The sequence below is a fragment of the Miniopterus natalensis genome, chromosome 16 (genome assembly GCF_054644295.1).
Source record: "Miniopterus natalensis isolate mMinNat1 chromosome 16, mMinNat1.hap1, whole genome shotgun sequence".
NCBI classification, from domain to species: domain Eukaryota; kingdom Metazoa; phylum Chordata; class Mammalia; order Chiroptera; family Miniopteridae; genus Miniopterus; species Miniopterus natalensis.
The window spans coordinates 44,526,506-44,545,980 of record NC_142096.1 but is presented as its reverse complement, the minus strand read 5'-3'; the positions used below and the strand labels follow the sequence as shown (position 1 = coordinate 44,545,980).

The window sequence follows — 19,475 nt, the reverse complement described above, 5'->3', positions numbered from 1 at the left end:
AGGAAGCTAATTCAGTGATTCCGAGCATGGGAGTGGCAGGGTCAGAGCTGGGCATGTGCGTAGGAGGGGACAGAGTGGGGGGGGACAAATTACCAAGTTCACGGAGAGGTTCTGAGGGCCTGAGCTAAATCAGTATCAGTAGGAATCTGAAAGAGAGGTAAGAGAGACATTTAGGACAGGAGGAATCTGTTTAGGTCGTTGCTTTAGCCATATTGCATGACCAGTGTGTTAATGTCTGAATTTAATTTATTCATTTTATATTGACTCTCTTTAGAGCAAACCTTTCAGAAGAAATTAGAACAACAAAAAACCACCTTTCCTCAGCAGTTTGTATTTTAATGTTTTCCCCTAAATAACCTTAAGTTAGAATTGCAGAGGCATCTCCATGAATAGCAGCCGACAGGCCCAGACTCCGCCGCACGCCCTCCCAGTGGCAGGAGCTGGGGCCACGCGCCGCACTTCTCGGCGACAGCCACACTGGCACTCTGACGCCATCACCTCGTTCATCTCCAGATGTGAAGGACTCAGTGACACCCACAATTAGTCCTTGGGGTTTTGGTGGTAAAAAACAATCTTTGTCGTCCCCAGAACCTCAAGTTCATTGTTTTTATCATATGGAATGAAATTACTCAGGTGTCTTCTTTCCATTCGTTTAGAATGTATCGTGGTTTTTTAAGAAATTAAATTTATTGGGGTGACTGGTTCCTGTACGGTAGACAGTGTTTCACTGTGTGCTCATCACCGAGTCTGGTCTCCTGTCACCGCCATCCTCTTGGCCCCTCCCCCTTCGTGCGCCTCGCCCCATCTCTCCGGCGGCCACCACGCAGTTATCTGCCTGTGAGTTTGTTTGTTCGACTCGACTGTTCCTTTGTTGCTTTCCGTTTTGCATCCCGCCTCTGAGTGAAGTTACAGGGTTCTTGTCCTTTGCCACCTGACCTGTTTCCCTTAGCATGACACTCAGGACCCGCCCACGTGGTCACAAACGGCAGCGTCGTCCTTCCTGTGGCTGAGTCGTGTTCCACTGCGCACACGTCCCGCAGCTTCTCTCCACCTGCCCGCCGAAGGTGGGTTGTTTGCATGCTGGCCACCCTGAATAATTGTGCATAGGGGTATGTCTGTCTTTACAAAATTCTCTAGTAGATACCCAGAAGAGGGATGGCGGGGCCATATGGCAACTCTGTTCTTAATTTTTTGAGGAACCTCCCTGCTGTTTTCCATACCGGCCCTCCTGGTCTACATCCCCGCCAGCACTGTGTGGGTGTCCTTTTTCCTCCCGTCTCTCCAACACTTGTTAGTATTGTCTGGTTGATAATAGCACTCTGACAAGCATGAGGCGGTATCTCATTGAGGTTTTGATTTCCTTTATAGTTAGTGCAGTTGAGCATCTTTTTAAATATCTGTTGGCCGTTTGTATGTCTTCTTGGGAGAAGTGTCCTTGGCTCATTTTTTTATTGTGTTGTTTATTTTGTTGTTGTTGAATCGTATGAGTTATACTTTGGATATTAGCCCCTTATTGCAGTGTTGTTTGCAAGTATCTCGTCCCTGTTGGTCGGTTGCCCCATCGTGTTGATGGGGTCTTGCCGCGCAGGAGTTTCTGGTTGATGCTCTCCCCATTCACTTATTTTTCTTTTATTCCCCCTGCCTTTGGGGTCAAGTTCACAAAGACCTCTCTGAGACGAAGGTCCATAAGTTTAATACCTATGTTTTCTTCTGTGTACTTTAATGTTTTCTCATATTTAAGTATTTAATCCGTTTTGAGTTAATTTTTGTGTATGATCTCCAGTAGCAGTCTGGTTTCTTTCTTTTGCATGTGGCTATCTGATTTTTCCAACACCATTTCTTGAGGAAGCTTTAGATTGAGCCTTGTGTTAAGGTCAGCTGCAGAATACTACAGGGCACCTTGGGGTAATATCTGTACCGTCATCTAATTGGCAGTGCTTCTTCCTGTTTTGCTGACTGGCACCAAATCTCGTATTGATGGCACCGGAGTAGTTGTTCTGTCCTAGTGGTCTGACACATTGTTTTCCAGTTGGTTGGAAAGCCTTCTTACCCCTGCTAATTAAAGAACAGTTCTGAGATATGTAAACTGTTTTATTTGAAAAACTTGATTAGAGGTCGTTTTTATTTCTTTGCATTATGACCTGCTCGCAGGAGATAAAGTGGACTTAGAGCTGCCTCAGTATTGAGAGACCCTGGTAAACAGCACCCCCCCCGCCCTTGTTAGACATGTGTGGCCGGCTGTGGCGTTCTTTCTCAGCGCAGCCTATCGACCCGTCTCAACCTGGTCCTTCACGTCACTGCTGCCAATCAGATTTAACACTTGAGATCCAAGAACTAGCTTTCCTTGTGTCATCCTTCCTTGTTCACTTTGCACAAAATATCTTTTTCCTTGTCAACGTCTTAAGCTTTGTCTGCACATAGTTACTTTCAAGCTTATATTTGGGATGCTATTTCTCCCCTCCCCGTGCTGTTCTTTGTGGAATCTACTAAACAAATTTTGCACCCAGCCAGGCGTGGCTCAGCGGTTGAGCGTCGACCTAGGATCCAGGTGATAGGGGTTCAATTCCCAGTCAGGGCACATGCCCGGGTTGCGGGCTCGATCGGTGACTTTCTCGTCATTGATGTTTCTCTCTCTCCCTCTCCTTTCCTCTCTCTGAAATCAATAAAGATATATTTAAAAAAAAAAAAAAAAATTTGTAAACCAATAAAGATCACCATAAAAATGACGATGGTAACAGTTAACATGTTTTGAGTATGTGTTACTATGTACCAGGCACTGTACTAAATGTTTAACATGTATTATTTCATTGAATCCTTGTAACTTTATGAGGGGAAATTGTAGAGGCTGGATTTGAACTGAGAGCACCTGCCGCCTTAGCCCCAGTTTCTAACCTCTGAGCTGTTACCTCCCTAGAACAAGTGAGGCTGGGTTACAGCCAGAATGATTCCTCGTGAACATGCTTTTGCCTGTGGTGTCCCTAAGCCAAAATTAAAGCCACTACCTTTGTATTTTCCCAGAGTGCAAACAAACTTAGCACACCTTTCGGTGTCTTTCTAAGAAATTTATAGTTTTATGTTTATGTTAAAAAATGTTCTGGTGGACTTCATAGGTATGACTTGGCTCTTTATTCGCCTCTTTTGCTTTTATCTTTTCGTAGCTCAGCCAGCCTCTTTAACTGCTGAGAGCCCAGTGTTCTTTGTCATTCTTCTGCACTCACGGGTGGTGTTCTTTTGTGGTTCCTTTTTCTGTCGTGGTATCATCTTAGTCTGTTTCAGCTGGTGTCGTCTTTCATTTATTCAGGAGTGAGTTATTAAAATAAACTTTATATTTGTTTAGCATTTTAGGTAAATGTTAGGGTAAAACATTGATTTATTTTATCACAACAATCCTATGCAAAGAAAACTTACTTTTTTATTGATTTACTTTTTACCTCATCTTGCTTTAGTTCATATGTAGTCATTGGGATGGGATGGGATGGGATGGGATGGGATGGGATGGGATGGGATGGGATGGGATGGGATGGGATGGGATGGGATGGGATGGGATGATGATGGGATGGGATGGGATGGGATGGGATGGGATGGGATGGGATGGGATGGGATGGGATGGGATGGGATGGGATGATGATGGGATGGGGTGGGGTGGGGTGGGGTGGGGTGGGGTGGGGTGGGGTGGGGTGGGGTGGCGTGGGGTGGGATGGGATGGGATGGGATGGGATGGGATGGGATTCAACAGCTATTTATTGAACATATTGTGATCCCAGACTATGGGAATGAAGATAAGGTCCCTGTGCTCACTGAGCTTGCGTTTGAATAGAAAAGACAGTGAGGAAGTGACCGGAGTTGGGGTTTTCGTTATGGAAAGAAAGTGGAGGGTGGTGTGGACAGGGATGGAAAGGGTTAGGTTGGTCTCGTGTGTCCAGAGAGCCTCTCGGGGAAGCGCGGATGGAGATCGTGGGGAGGAGAGGGGAGGGTCCTGAAGGCACAGTAGGCAGTGAGCCTGGCAGCTCTGATGTCAGAGAACTTGGAGTGACCAAGCTATGGGCAGAAGTTTCCTCAGACCAAAGCCTCGGGCAAGAGGAAGAGGGTGACAGGTGCTCGGAGTGAGACTCGAGAGGTAAGCAGGGTCACTTGCCTTGTAGGTCAGGTCAGGATTCCAGATTGGAACCTAAGATCAATGGCAAGTTGTTGATGAGCATACAGCAGAGGTATGGCGTGAACAGACGTGGGTTCTAGGAAGACCTCTCAGGGTACAGGGTGGAGAACAGATGGAAAAGAGGCAGATGGCTGTGGGAGGACTGTTAGGGGGCTGTTCCAGGCATCTCTCTGAGAAACGATCTTTCACGGAGACTAGTTAATGGCAGCAGAGATGGAGAGAAATGGGTGGATTTAAGAGGCCACCCAGCGGGAACAGAAGAGCCAGTCTGCGTGTCGACCGCGCTCTGCCTTGTTCTGCTCTGTCATGTAAACAAATGCCCATTTCGCAGCCAGAGAAAAGCAGAGCAGAAGTGAGACCTGAAATTAGTTTCTGTATCAGGAACAGGCAGGGCCTCACAGGATAGTTATAAAGCTAATAAAGATTACAGCACCCAATGAATGGCAAAGTATTCAATTAACAGTCACCTAGACAGGGTTCTGGTGTGAGCTCTGCCCTCTCACATGAATGTGTGTGATGTCAACAGAACTTTGATGAGCACATGTGCACTTAGCTGACGTTCCCCTCCCCCCAAGACGTCCATTCTTTCTTTCATTTGCTCGCTCACTGATTCAGAATAACATTTGCTGAGGCCTGCTAGCTGCTAGGAAGGTTCACTCCTCTCAGTCTTGAATACCACATGCAGCCACTATGCCCAGGGTGGGCTTCGGGTGTTTAAAGGAATAGATGGGCCACATCGCGTGTAGGACAGTCAGTCCGGTTTCCATTTTAAGGTGACAGAGCTTCACCTTTCTTCCCCGTGACCCTCCACATAGGGTGTAGACGTTGATAGACCTCCATCCCTGTTCTCCCGTCTCTGATGTCATGTCCTCAGCACCTTCTGTAGCTGCCCCCAGTCTTTGCTCCACATGCTAATCTCACTTCACTCGAACACTTGGTCAGCTCACCCACCACCATGCCCTCTGTTAAAGCTGTTGGTTAACGGAATGGATTGTTTTTGACTGAGATGTCCAGTCATTTCAGTCAGGAGTATCTGGTTGCCCATTGTTGACTGTTACCGTAGCCAAGGTGATTGACACAAGCAGTTGTAGCACATAAATCCTCAACCTGGTTTAAATGCAATTTCTTGCTAATGTAAAGTCCAGTGGGTAGTGGATGTGGGATTGGAGTGGTTTTTTTGCTCCATTCATGGACCAAGCTGATGGAGTCAACAAGATTGCCCTGAGCTCAACATCCAGCTGGCATGGGGGAGAGAGCAGACCCAGGAGGTTTTTATGGGCCAGGGCTAGGAGAGGCTTAATCATTCCTACCCACCTTTCATTGGCTAGAACTTGGGTACATGGCCATACCTAATTTCAGGGGAGACAGAAATGCAGTCTCTGTGTCTGCCCAAGAGGAAGGGAAAGCCCAGTGCTCCAGGCTCTGCCCCTGCTAATGACTCTCCTTGTGTGGTACCTGCTTTTTGATTCAAATGGTGAGGGTCAGGAAAGGACCAGAGATGTGGAGAAGCCTCCTGTGTGGTTTTCTAAGTGCTTCATATCCAGTACTGGGCCTTAGGGTGGGAGATGTCTACATTCTGATTGTTAATGTATCTCATAATTGCTATTACTGTTCTCACAGGGAAATAAATGCTCGGCTGGATGCTGTGTCCGAAGTTCTCCATTCTGAATCCAGTGTGTTTGGTCAGATAGAAAATCATCTGTGTAAATTGCCTGACTTAGAGAGAGGACTCTGTAGCATTTATCACAAAAAAGTAAGTGCTAGAAATCAAATCTATTAAAACTGATAATGTTCCTCAGCATGAAGACACCAGATAGAAAGGAAAACATCTCAGCTGTGTTGTTATTGTATCTTGTAAAATGTTGCAGAGAACAGAGAGAATCCTGGAAAATTTTAATGGCACAAATTAAGGGTAGCCCAATTTTTGCACTGTAAAAAGTAAAGTTTGCCCACTTCTGTTAACTACAGCAACACACAAAGGCCCTTCTGTTATAATACAGGATATTCTTATGTTTCAGCCTCAAAGTGTGGACCATCGTCAAACTGGGAAATTTGCTTAGACTAGCTACTTTTAAAAAGAGATGCCTGATTATGTTGACCTCAGAATAGCTTCTAATTTGACTTAAAGGAAAAAATCTGCTTGTGTATTATTTGTGGTGGTTTAATATGAAAACAAGTTTAGATATTGAAGGTAATTTTAAAACATTATTTTGCAGAAGTCATACACCTACATTATACCCTTTGTTCCTTATTTCAAGAGATTGAGACGAGACCATGTTTGTCACCTTCTTGCTGATGAGAAATTGTATTTACTGCTATCTATGTGTAATGCTGCAACAGCCTGCATCGCCTTGGCTACAGCGATGCTGCTGAGAGAGGGCTGGTAACTTGCTAGTAAGTACCAGAATGAGCATTTAACCAGGGTCCTTACTGGGTTTTTGGTGGCTGCACTTGTGGACACTGTCATAGTGATAGTAGTAGTTGGACTGCCTTTACATTTTTTTCCTGGTTGTAAATTATAATTTTTGTTCCAAATGTAAATCCTTGCCAACTTAATAATGTCATTGTAGAACACTTGACTTTTACACCCCCGAATTTTAGTCTTTACTTCTTTTAGGCTTTTTCTGTTACATAGTTTTACTAGAACCAAAAGTAGTGCTTCTGAGGATACTTGCAGTGCCCAAGAGGATGTGTGTATCTGTTCTCTATGCTCCAGCTGAATTTGAAAACAAAGAACAAGCCAGAATCGGGAATTCTAATCTCCAGGGAAAAATGCGTGAGTTGTTCATGGAGCCAGTGGAGTCTGTTGTACCATTATTGGTGCACTCGTTGTTTGCTGGCAACATCAGAGGCTGTGCTGACAGCTGAAAGTTTTGTGATTGACTTTTTTGGGATACAGAGAAGATGCCAAACCATTTGTTACTTTGTATCCTTGGCCGGTACCTGGCAATCAGTGCATAGTATATTGCCCTCCTCAAGCAGCAGATCTCCAAGCACCTTGCCTCTACTTGAAAGGGCTCACTGGCAGATGTCAGAGATGTCTGTTTTTCTTAAGATAAGATAGGGAGAGAAAAATAGGAGCAAAGCTGGAAAAATTATCAATTGCAAATCAAAAGAGCTAGTCAAGGCTCCATGGCATCAAGATGGCAGCATCGTTCCATGCAGCTGTGGTTTCTGTTATGCCTCTTGCCTCTCTATAAACTTGACTTTGATGTTTGCATGTCATAAGGTTTGTGTATTTATAAAATTTTAAAACTCTGGATAAAGGTCAGAATCTATTTTTTTTAATTGACATATAACATATTATTTTCAGGTGTACAACATGATTTAATAAGTAATATTGTGAAACAATTACCACAATAAGTCTAGTTAATATCCATCACTGCACATACTTACTAAGTTTTCTTTCTTATGTGAGAACTTAAAACAATTTTTTTATTAAAATATAGTTGGCATACAATGGTACATTAGGGGTCAGGTGTACGTACAACACAGTGATTTGACATTTATACGCCTTAGGACGTGATCACTGCACTAAGTCTAGTGACGGTCTGTCCGCATCATGGTTCGTCCACGTTGACCGTCCTCCCTGAGCTGTGCTCTCCCTCTCCATGGCTTATTTATTTTATAACTGGAAGTCTGTACCTCTTTTTCCCTTCACCGTTTTCAGCCATTTCCCTACCTCTCTCCTCTGGCACTATCAGCTTGCTCTCTTTTTCCGAGTCTGTTTTTATTTTGTTTTGTTTGTTTGTTTTAGATTCCACATGTAAGTGAAATCATATGTTATTTGTTTTTCTTTGTCTGACTTATTCCTTTAGCCTACACCCTGTAGGCCCATCCATGCTGTTGTAAATGGCAAGGTTTCTTTCTTTGACGTGGCTGAGTCATGCTCTTCTGCATATCTGTGCTCCATCTGTGGACACCTAGGTTGCTTCCATGTATCATAAATAATGCTGCAGTGAACATAAGGGTGCATATATCTTTTTGAATTAATGTTTTCATTTTCTTCAGATAAACACCCAGAAGTGGAACTGCAGGGCCATCTGTGTTTAATTTTTTGAGGAATCTTTGTGTTTTCCATAGTACCTCACTAATTACAATCCTACCAAAAGTACATGAAGGTTCCCTTTTGTGATGAGAACTTTTAAGATCCACTATTTTAGCAACTTGTGAATATACAATACAGAATTGTTAACTGTTGTCACCCCGCTGCACATACATCCCCGGGACTGACTTATTTTATAACTGGAAGTTTACCCTGTGACCACCCTCCCCCATTTCACCCACTCCCACCGCTGGCAACCACCCATCTGTTGTCTGTACCCATGAGCTTGTTTGTTTCTGTTTTTTAGCTTTTTTAGATTTCACCTATAAGTGAGATCATACAGTATAGAATCTAATTCATTTTAAAAGTATCCAATATGTTGAGAAAGAATGGCTTTTATTTTAGAGTTTCAAAATACACTTGACTAAAGAACTTATGACTCATTCAGAAGCTGTTCCTTGTTGCTCTTTTAATGTTTACTGTTTTAGTGTTTAATGTGCCTAAAGATTGGTTTGAAAAGTGAAGGTTAGAAAAGATATGGTAGCAAAACAAATCACTAGGAAGTCTAAATGCTTTAAGCCAATTTTTTATAGATACTTAGACTCTTGAAACCTTGGTGGCTGTTGGAACCCACCATCAACCACATATCTGTTCTTTATCATTAGATTATTCTGAAAATCTTCCACTATGTGAAATTTATAACATAGTAAGGAACGCTGTTTGGCTCTTGTAGAAGTGGTGAGCCTAGGCCATCTGGCTGTGTGAAAAGTGCCATGGAATAGGCACAAGTAGGTATTTTTATGGAGATAATAATAGAGGGTCCCAAGTGGGCTAATCCTGAAATAAAATAAACATTTTTTTTCATAGAACTTAAAATTCAAATCTTAGAAAATACGGATACTCACAAGAAGCAATTAACTTAGCTCAAGAACTTTTTTGTAAGAAAGTGACACACAGCTGCTAAGGTTGGCAAGTACACTTAGAGGATAGTAGCACTTAGGAAATGGTGGGAGGACAGTGATCCCAGAATTCTCCCTAGGTGAGAGTAGTTTCTTCACCAGACCTTGAAAGCCTAATGTTAGGTTCCAGCGTCAAGCTCCAGCTGGGGCTCGGCTTGTGCACTCGCGGGTTGTACTTAAGTTCTTCCACAGGCCAACCAGAGCGGCTCAGGAGCAGCGCTTCACCCTCAGCCTCAGCTTTCTTGCAGATCCACTGAAAGAAACTTGAAAACAACCTCCCTTGGGCACTTAGGACTTGATTGAAAAGCACTTCTGGTTTTCAGACTGCTTCTATTGCTGATTTAAACTTTACATCATATCTGAGCATGAAAAAATCAACCCTTTTTCTTGCTTCTGAGGATGCAATAATCTCATGTAAATTATTTTTTCCATGTATAAGTTAAGTATTTTCCCCCAGGAGAGGTAACTTAAATATAAGTTAAACATCTTCCTCTCCTGAGCATTAGAGCAAAAATAGAATTTGAGAAGCAATGGGCTAACTGAACAATGCAGCTTTGCCACATTAGTCGGGGACAAATGTTAACTGATTATTCAAACAGTCACTCGTGGTGTAGGTTGAGCACAGGCTGGTGCACCGAGAGAGGTGGAGGAACAGTATGAAACTAGCATAGCTTTGGCAGATGTATCGGCTTAGGAGCAAATCCTGTCTCAGGTATGTGATTCTAGGCAATCACATAGTTCCTTTCATTTCAATAAACGACAGCTGTGACCTTGCATGAGAGCCTTAATTTCTCTAGTCTTTGGTTTCATTTGTAAAATCAGGATAAGATGCTTAGACAGTTTTTGTGAGGATGCCCAGTAAGTCTCAATACGTCTTTTGCTTTTTTACACCTTAGTCTGTCTAACATGCTCAGTGAAAGTGAATACTGGGGCATGTCTTGACCATGTTTTGGAAGATTGTGTAGAAGGTGATTTTATAACTTTTTCTAAATCTAAGATGCTTTTGCAATAAAGATGTTTGCTGAAGAGCCATGGAAGTAAAGGCTGGTTATACCTTTAGGTTCCTCCAGCCAGAGTTGGTTTTTCCTTTAGCAGGGAGGGGACCCTCTTGACTTCTCTGGCCCCCAAAAGCCTCTGAAGCTCCATAGGTTGAAGGGGAAGATGGGTCAGATCTGAACACACCTTATCACCCCACCTGTGATGCGTTTGGCAAGCACCCTCACAGAGAAGGGGTTCAGTTTTATGGACTTCAGACTGCTCTGCAGCATGGAGCCCAGTTCTAATGGGGCATTGATAGGGGCAGCCAATGCAGAGACGACCCCTGCGATGTGATAGCTGGAGAACATGGCCACTCATTGTGTACTGTCCACTCAAATGAAGGTTTTGGGGTGTAAAAGCAGATGCTGCCGGTGATACTAAGGGATACAAGTGTGTGTGTGTGTGTTTACGTGTTTACAGGCTTTTAGCTTTTTCTTAAACTCATTCCATATATCTGTTTGTTGGTTGGTTGGTTTTTTATCTTTATTGTTGAAAGTATTACAGATGTCCCATTTTTCCCCCCACTGAACCCATCTACCCCACATCCACCCCACCCCCAGGCCAATGTCTGTGTCTATAGGTTATGCTTATAGACATATAAGTTCTTTGATTAATCTCTCCCCACCCACCCCCCCATCCCCACCTTCCCTCTGAGATCCCTCAGTCTGTTCCATGCTTCTATGTCTCCGGGTCTATTTTGTTCATCAGTTTATTTTGTTCATTAGATTCCACATATGAGTGAGATCATGTGACACTTTTCTTTCTCTGCCTGGCTTATTTCACTCAGCATAATTCTCTCCAGCTCCCTCCATGCTTTCCCAGAGAATAAAAGATGCTTCTTCTTTACAGCTGCATAGTGTCCATGGTGTGAATGTCCCACAGCTTTTTCATCCATCATCTACTGACGGGCACTTGGGCTGTTTCCAGATCTTAGCTGTTGTAAACTGTGCTGCTATGAACATCGGGGCGCATATATTCTTTCTGATGAGTGTTTCAGGATTCTTATGGTACATTCCTAGGAGTGGAATCACTGGGTCAAATGGCAGCTCCATTTTTAACTGCTTTCCACAGTGGCTGCCCCAGTCTGCATTCCCCCCAGCAGTGTAACAGGGTCCCCTTTCTCCACACCCTCGCCAGCACGTGTCGTTTGTTGATTTGTGGATGGTGGACATTCTGACAGGTGTGAAGTGATACCTCATTGTGGTTTTCATTTACATCTCTGATGATTAGCAACATTGAGCATTTTCTCATGTCTCTTGGCATCTGCATGTCCTCTTTGGAGAAGCATCTATTCAGGGCCTTTGCCCACTTTTTAATTGAATTGTTTGTCTTCCGTTACTTAAGTTGTATGAGTTCCTTTTATATTCTGGATATTAACCCTTTATCAGACGTGTCGTTGGCAAATATGTTCTCCCACACAGTGGGCTCCCTTTTCATCTTGTTGATGGTTCCTTTTGCTGTGCAGGAGCTTTTTATTTACTTGTTTGTTTGTTTGTTTGTTTGTTTTTTAAATGAGGTTTATTCTTTTTCTTTCTATTCAATCCTCATCTGTGAATATTTTTTCCATTGCTTTTCAGAGAGAGGGGAGGGAGGGAGGGGGGGAGGGAGGGAGGGAGGGGGGGAGGGAGGGAGGGAGGGAGGGAGAGACATCGATGGGTCGCCTCCCCCACGTGTCCCCGTTGGGGGCTGGGAGCGAGCCTGCAGCCGAGGTACATGCCCCAGGCCCGAATCGAACCTGGGACCATTGCGTCCTTGGGCCGACGCCACAGCCACTGAGCCAGACTGGACAGGGCAGGAGCTTTTTATTTTGATGCAGTCCCATTTGTTTATTTTCTCCTTAGTTTCTCTTGCCCTAGGAGATGGATCAGCAAACATATTGCTACAAGAGATGTCTGAGATTTTGCTGCCTACGTTTTCTTCTAGGATTTTTATGGTTTCACATCTTACATTAAAGTCTTTTATCCATTTTGAGTTTATTTTTGTGTATAGTGTAAGTTGGTGGTCTAGTTTCATTTTTCTGCATGTACCTGTCCAATTTTCCCAGCACCATTTATTGAAGAGACTGTCTTTACTCCATTGGATGCTCTTGCCTCCTTTGTCAAATATGAACTGACCATAATGCCGTGGGTCAACTTCTGGGGTCTCTGCTCTGTTCCACTGATCTATGTCTGCTCTTGTGCCAGTACCAGGCTGTTTTGATTACAGTGCCTTTGTGGTATAACTTGATGTCTGGTATTGCGATCCCACCAACTTTGTTCTTCTTTCTCAAGATTGCTGCAGCTATTCTGGACCTTTTTTGGTTCCATATGAATTTTCAAAGTGTTTGTTCTAGCTCTGTGAAATATGCTGTTGGTATTTTAATAGGGATTGCATTGAATTTATAGATTGCTTTGGGTAGTATGGACATTTTAATGATATTGATTCTTCCAATCCATGAACACGGTATATTCTTCCACTTGTTTATATCTTCCTCTGTCTCTTTTTGCAGCAGCCTATAGTTTTCTAAGTACAGGTCTTTTACCATCTTGGTTAAGTTTATTCCTAGGTATCTAAATTTTTTGTTGCAGTTGTAAATGGGAATTTTTTTTTTTTTTTTTTTTTTTTAGTTTCTCTTTCTGAGGATACATTATTGGTGTATAAAAATGCCATCAATTTCTGGGTGTTAACTTTGTATCCTGCTACCTTGCCTAATTTGTTTATTAAATCTAGTAGTTTTTTGGTGGAGTCTTTAGGATTCTCTGCGTACAATATCATGTCATCTGCAAATAATGACAGTTTTGTTTCCTCCTTTCCAATTGGGATGCCTTTTCTGTTTCCTTCCTGTCCGATGGCTGTGGCGAGGACTTCCAGTTCTATGTGGAATGAGAGTGGTGAAAGTGGACATCCCTGTCTTGTTCCTATTCTTAGGGGAAATGGTTTTCGTTTTTGCCCATTGAGTATGATGTTGGCTGTAGGTTTGTCGTATATGGCCTTCATTATGTTGAGGTATGATCCCTCTATTCCCACTTTGCTGAGAATTTTTATCAGAAATGGGTGTTGGATTTTGTTGAATGCTTTTTAGCATCTATTGATATGATCATGTGATTTTTGTCTTTCAATTTGTTTATCGGATGTATCATTTTTATTGATTAGCAGATATTATACCAGCCTTGCATCCCTGGAATAAATCCCACTTGGTCATGGTGTATGATCTTTTAAATATATTGCTGGATCCAAGTTGCTAATATTTTGTTGAGGATTTTAGCCTCTGTGCTCATCAGGGATATTGGCCCATAATTCTCTTTCTTTGTAGTGTCTTTATCTGGTTTTGCAATTAGGCTAATGCTGGCCTCGTAAAAAGAGCATGGAAGTGTTCCTTCCTCTTGGATATTTTGGAATAGTTTGGAGAGGGTAGGTGTTAGTTCTTTGAATGTTTGGTCAAACTGCCCTGTGAAGCCATGCAGGCCAGGGCTTTTGTGTGCTGGGAGCCCTTTGATTACTGCTTCAACTTCATCAACAGTTATCAGCCTATTCAGGCTTTCTGACTCTTCCTGATTGAGTTTTGGAACGTTTTATTTTTCTAGGAATTTGTCCATTTCATCCAGGTTGTCCAGCTTGGTGGCGTATAGTTGTTCATAGTATTTTCTTACAATCCTTTGTATTTCTGTTGAGTCAGTTATTCTTTCACATCTTTCGTTTCTGATTTTGTTTATTTGGGTCCTCTCTCTTTGTTTCTTGATGAGTCTGGCTAAAGGTTCATCAATCTTGTTTATCTTTTCAAAGAACCAACTCTTGGTTTCATTGGTCTTTTGTATTGTTTTTTAGTCTTTATGTCATTTATTTCTGCTCTGATCTTTATTATTTTCTTCTGCTTACTCTGGGCTTTTCTTGTTGCTCTCTTTCTAAGTCTTTAAGATGTATGTTTAGATGGTTTATTAAAAGTTTTTCTTGCTTTTTGACGTAGGCTTGTAGTGCTGTGAACTTCCCTCTCAGGACTCCTTTCATCGTGTCCCATAGATTTGGAGTTGTTGTGTGTCCATTTTCATTTGTTTCCAGGAAGTGTTTGATTTCTTCCTTGATCTCTTTGGTAACCCATTCATTGTTTAAAAACATGGTACTTGGTCTCCTTGTGTTTGAATGTTTTTTAGTGTTTTTATTGTAGTTGATTTGTAATTTCATGGCACTGTGGTCTGAGAAGGTCCTTGATATTTCAGTCTTCTTGAGCTTGTAGAGACTTTTTTTGTATCCTAACATGTGGTCTGTCTTTGAGTACGTCCCATGTGGACTTGAGAAGAATGTATATTCTGAAGCTTTGGGGTGGAATGTTCTGTAAATGTCAATTAGATCCAACTGATCCAGTGTGTCATTTAGGGTCACTGTTTCCTTGTTGATTTTTTTTCTGAAAGCCCTATCCAGTGAAGTCAGTGGGGTGTTAAAGTCCCCAGGTATGACTGTATTGCTGTTGATCTCTCACTTAAATTCCTCTAGAAGTTTTTATAAATTTAGGTGCTCCTATATTGGGTACATATGTTTACCAGGGTTATAGCCTCTTGTTGGATCGATCCCTTTAGTATTATGTAATGACCTTTCTTGTCTCTCATTATAGTCTTCATTTTGAAGTCTGTTTTGATCAGTATGAGTTTTGCTACCCAGGCTTTCTTTTCATTTACTTTTGCATGGAAAATTTTTTTCTATCCCCCACTCTCATCCTGTGTGAGTCTTTTGTTCTGAGGTGGGTCTCTTGTAGACAGCATGTATTTGGGTCATGTTTTCTTATCCATTTAGCCACCCTGTGTCTTTTGATTGGAGCATTTAATCCATTTACATTTAAAGTTATTATTGATAGGTACTTATCTACTGCCATTTTATTCTTTATGCCTATGTTTCTCCCTCTCTCTCTCTCTCCTGTTTCCACTTATAATTACAGCAATCCCTTTAACATTTCCTGCAGTGCTGGCTTGGTGGTGATAAACTCCTTTAGCCTTTTTCTTTGCCTGGGAAGTTCTTTATTTCACCATCTATCTTGAATGATAATCTTGCTGGATAGAGTAGTCTTGGTTTCAGATCCTTGTTTTGCATTACCTTGAATACTTCATGCCATTCCCTTCTGGCCTGTAGAGTTTCTGATGAGAAATCAGCTGACAGCCTTATGGAAGCTCTTTTGTAGGTAACAGCTTGCTTTTCTCTTGCTGCCTTTAAGGTTCTTTGTCTTGAATTCTTGTCATTTTAATTATGATGTGTCTGGGTGTGGGCCTCTTTGGATTCTTCTTGCTTGGGACTCTCTCTTCCTCCTGAACTTGTGTGACTTTTTTCTTGACCAGGTTAGGGAAATTTTCTGCCATTATTCCTTCAAACAGGTTCTCTAACCCTTGCTTACTTTCAACCTCCTTGGGCACTCCTATGATGTCAATATTATTACATTTCATGTTGTCCCACAGCTCCTTTAGACTGCCCTCCTGTTTTTTTTATTGTTTCTTTCATTTTGGATCTCTGACTGATTTTTTCTACCCTTCTAATTCGCTGGTCTGATCCTCAGCTTTCTCTAATCTGCTGTTTATTCCTTCCAATGTATTCTTTATTTCTGCTATGACATTCTTCATTCCTCATAGTTTCCATATCTTTTTTCATGCTGTTGAGCAACCTTACAATCAGTATTCTGAACTCTATATCTGAGAGATTCCTTATCTCTATTTAGCTCTTTTTCTAGAGACTTCTCTTGCTCTTTCATTTGGGGCTTGTTTTTTTGTCTCTCCATTTCGGCTGCCTGTTTGGGTTTGTTTCTAAATATTGGGTAGATCTGCTAGGACTCTCAGTCTTCTTAGAGGATCTCTGGTGCCGGTCAATGTCAGACCCAGTTTGTGACTTGCCTTGAGTAGCCTATTTGGAGCTATCAACAACCCACAGCTTGAGGTCTCCTCTGCTGGTGCTGGGTGAGGTTGGAGAGGACCAAGATGCACACCAAAGTCTGCTTTTCCAAGGCCCGGGTCCAGAAACAGATCAGGCAGACTCAAAGCACTCTGAGGTCTGCCTGTGTCTTCAGACTGATTAACCTGATTCTCTTAATGAGCCTCAGGCTGTAGAAACTCGAGAGGGTAGGGCAAGAGGTTTTCCAGCAGGGAGGGGTTATTGCTTACCCCCCAGGCAAAAGCCAAAAATTGTGTGCCTGAGAGAGATGCCCTCTGCAATCTTGGGAATGACTCGGCACAGGAATCCAGAGGGTTGCCATCTGAGCTCTCTCTCCAAAGCCCACAACGCTAGATTCTCCCCACAGAGCTCTAGTCCACTTTGCCCTCCCTCTGCTGGAGCCCAAGGTGAGTGGCTGCACAGGAAACCTTGGTGCATTGGCTCTTTAAGAGGGGGCCTGCATTTCCAGCTATCTCTCCCTGGCAGACTGTAACACTGCTGCTTTTCACAGCCTGGTGTTATGTGGGCACCTTTCTTAGTTCTTAGTTTCTTAGTTCTTGGCTGGGGAGCCTAGCCTGGGGTTTAGGCCCGGAGTTCTCAGTTGAAACCCCCTACAGCTGAGATATCCCTCCGGACCTTGAGCTGCTGCCTGTGGGATCCCTGCAAGCCCTCTTGTGCCTCTGCACTTTGTACCAGTCTCTGTGCAGTCTCCACTTTTCCCCCTTGGTTATGAGGGCTCTCTCCAGCTTGTCTTCAGTTGATTGTTCAGGATGGTTTTTCTATATTTTAGTTGTAATTCCAGTTTGGTCCCGGAGAGTGTCAGTGTAGCCTCCACTCAGTCCACCGCCATCTTTAATCTTTAAACTCATCTATTATTCAAAAAAAAATTTTTTAATGTTTATTTTTAGTGCTTCATTTTTGTTAGAATTGTATCATTAAGTGACTATTGTCCAAAAAGCTTCTATGTCCCACATTTATGCAAACATCCAGCTTCCTGTCTGTACCTTTCCCAGTACACAGGGACCTGTCTGGAGAAGAGGTGGTTTATGATACGTTTTCAACTAAACTTTTGTTCAGTTGCACCTAACTTATTTTCCTGCATAATTTACTTCATTCCCTGTAGTTTAATAATTATCTTTTTAAATATGTTCTTAGCATTAATTCATTTTATATATACTACTTACTATATATACTTACCTTTAACTCAACCCTAAATCTTTTCACCTCAAGATATTTATTTGCATCAAATATTTTATTCATTGTATTTTCTTGAACTTTCTGACCTGATACACCAGGACCAGTTTCCCTTTATACTGTCTGAGATTCCCTTTGTTTCCCTTGAATGGACTTTTCTGTTTTTTCTACGTCATGTCTTCCTGTTTTGCTTTCTTCTTTTCGTTGGAATATATTCTCCAGAAGCATTACAAGAAAGGGTATTGAGAGTAAATGTTTTGAAACATTGATGTCTGGAAATGACTTATTTTTTTCTACTTTCACATTTTTTGGTAGTTTGGGTATAAAATTCTAGGTTACACATGATTTTTCTTTGGAGGCAGAAACATACATTGAGGTAAAGATCATCTATTCAATAAATGGTGTTGGGAAAATTGGACAGATACATGCAAAAAATGAAACTATATCACGTTCTTACACCATACACAGGAATAATCTCAAAATGGATTGAAAACTTAAATGTTAAAATCCTGGAAGAAAAACATAGGCAGTAAAATCTTGGACATTTCTCCTAGTGATGTTTTTTTCTGTTATATGTCCTCGAGCAAGGGAAACTAAAGAAAAAATAAAAATGGGACAACATCAAACTAAAAAGTTTTTGCATGGCAAAAGAAACCACCAACAAACTGAAAAGACAATCCACAGAATCAGAGAACATATTTGCCAATGATACATCTAAGGTCTTAATATCAAAAATTTATAAAGAACTTATAAAACTCAGTACCAAAAAAAAATCCAATTAAAAGTGGACAAAGGCCCTGAATAGACACTTCTCCAAAGAGGACATGCAGATGGCCAATAGACATGAAAAGGTGCTCAATGTCACTAATCAGAAAGATGCAAATTAAAACCGCACTGAAGTATCACTTCACACCTGCCAGAATGGCTGCCATCAACAAACGGCAAGTGCTGGCGAAGATGTGGAGAAAAGGGAACCCTCATGCACTGTTGGTGGGAATACAGTCTGGTGCAGCCACTGTGGAAAGCAATATGGAGTTACCTCAAAAAGTTAAACTGCCTCATGACCCAGCAATTCCATTTCTGGGAATATATCCAAAGAAACCTGAAATACTAATTTTAAAGAATACAAGCACCTCTATGTTCATTGCAGCATTATTTACAATAGCCAAGATTTGGAAGCAGCCCAAGTGCCCATCAGTAGATGAGTGGATAGAAAAGCTGTGGCACATTCACACCATGGAATACTACTCAGCCATGAAAAAAGAAGGAACTCTTACCCTTTGTGATGGCATGGATGGACCTGGAGAGCATTATGCTAAGTGAAATAAGCCTGTCAAGAAAAAGACAAGTTCACTCGTGTGGAATCTAATGAACAAACAAAACAGAAACAGATTCATAGGTAGAGAACAGACTGACAGCTGCCAGAGGGGAAGGGGATTAAGCAAAACAAAAAGCAGAACTCGAGGACGTAGACAAGAGTACAGTGATTACCAGAGGGGAGGAGGGCGGGGAAGCAGAAGAGAGTTTAGGGAGATAAACGGTGATGGAAAGAGACTTGATTTGGGGTGGTGAGTACACAGTACCATTTGCAGGTGATGTATTATAGAATTGTACCCTGAATCCTATATAGTTTTATTAACCAATGTCACCCTAGTAAGTTCAATAAAAAGTAAAATAAACAAATAAATAATTTTCCTTTGAATTTTTTTACTCCATTGTCTTCTAGCTTCTGTTACCTTGCATAGTATGAAGTCATTCTGATTATGGAGTCTTTGCATGTCTTTTTTTTTTCCTTACTTTTTTCTACCCCTCTGGAAATTGGAAGATTTTCTCTTTGTTCCCACAGTTCTGAAATGTCATGATGACTTGTCATGATTTGGCCTTTCAGCCTGGCAAATTGAATTCTGAAGTTCTGGGAAGTATTTATGAATGAATTTTTTGGTGATTTCTTTCTTTCTGGACTCTTATTTGAGTTGACTTGAACTGAGTGTCTCTCTTCTGTACTTTTCATCTCTTTACCTTCTTGGGCATTTCATCACCTTTATCTCCTACCTCTCCTGTTGAATTTTTCATTTCTACTAATGTTTTGTTTTTGGTTTTGTTTGTTTGTTTGTTTGTTTGATCTTCATGCGAGGATATTTTTTCCATTGCTTTTCAGAGAGAGTGGAAGGGAGAGAGAGGGAGAGAGAGAGAAGCATCG

The 19,475-nt window shown here is 41.8% G+C and overlaps 1 protein-coding gene across 1 annotated transcript in view; it reads left to right on the top strand.

Annotated features, from left to right (window-relative positions):
• The window catches only part of LOC148091381 (DNA mismatch repair protein Msh3-like), a 153,059-nt gene that overhangs the window by 60,547 nt on the left and 73,037 nt on the right, over window positions 1–19,475 (top strand). Inside the window, exon 13 of the mRNA XM_087825587.1 lies at window positions 5,777–5,909. Coding sequence (XP_087681713.1) covers window positions 5,777–5,909 — 133 coding nt within the window. The remainder of the gene's footprint in view (window positions 1–5,776; window positions 5,910–19,475) is intronic.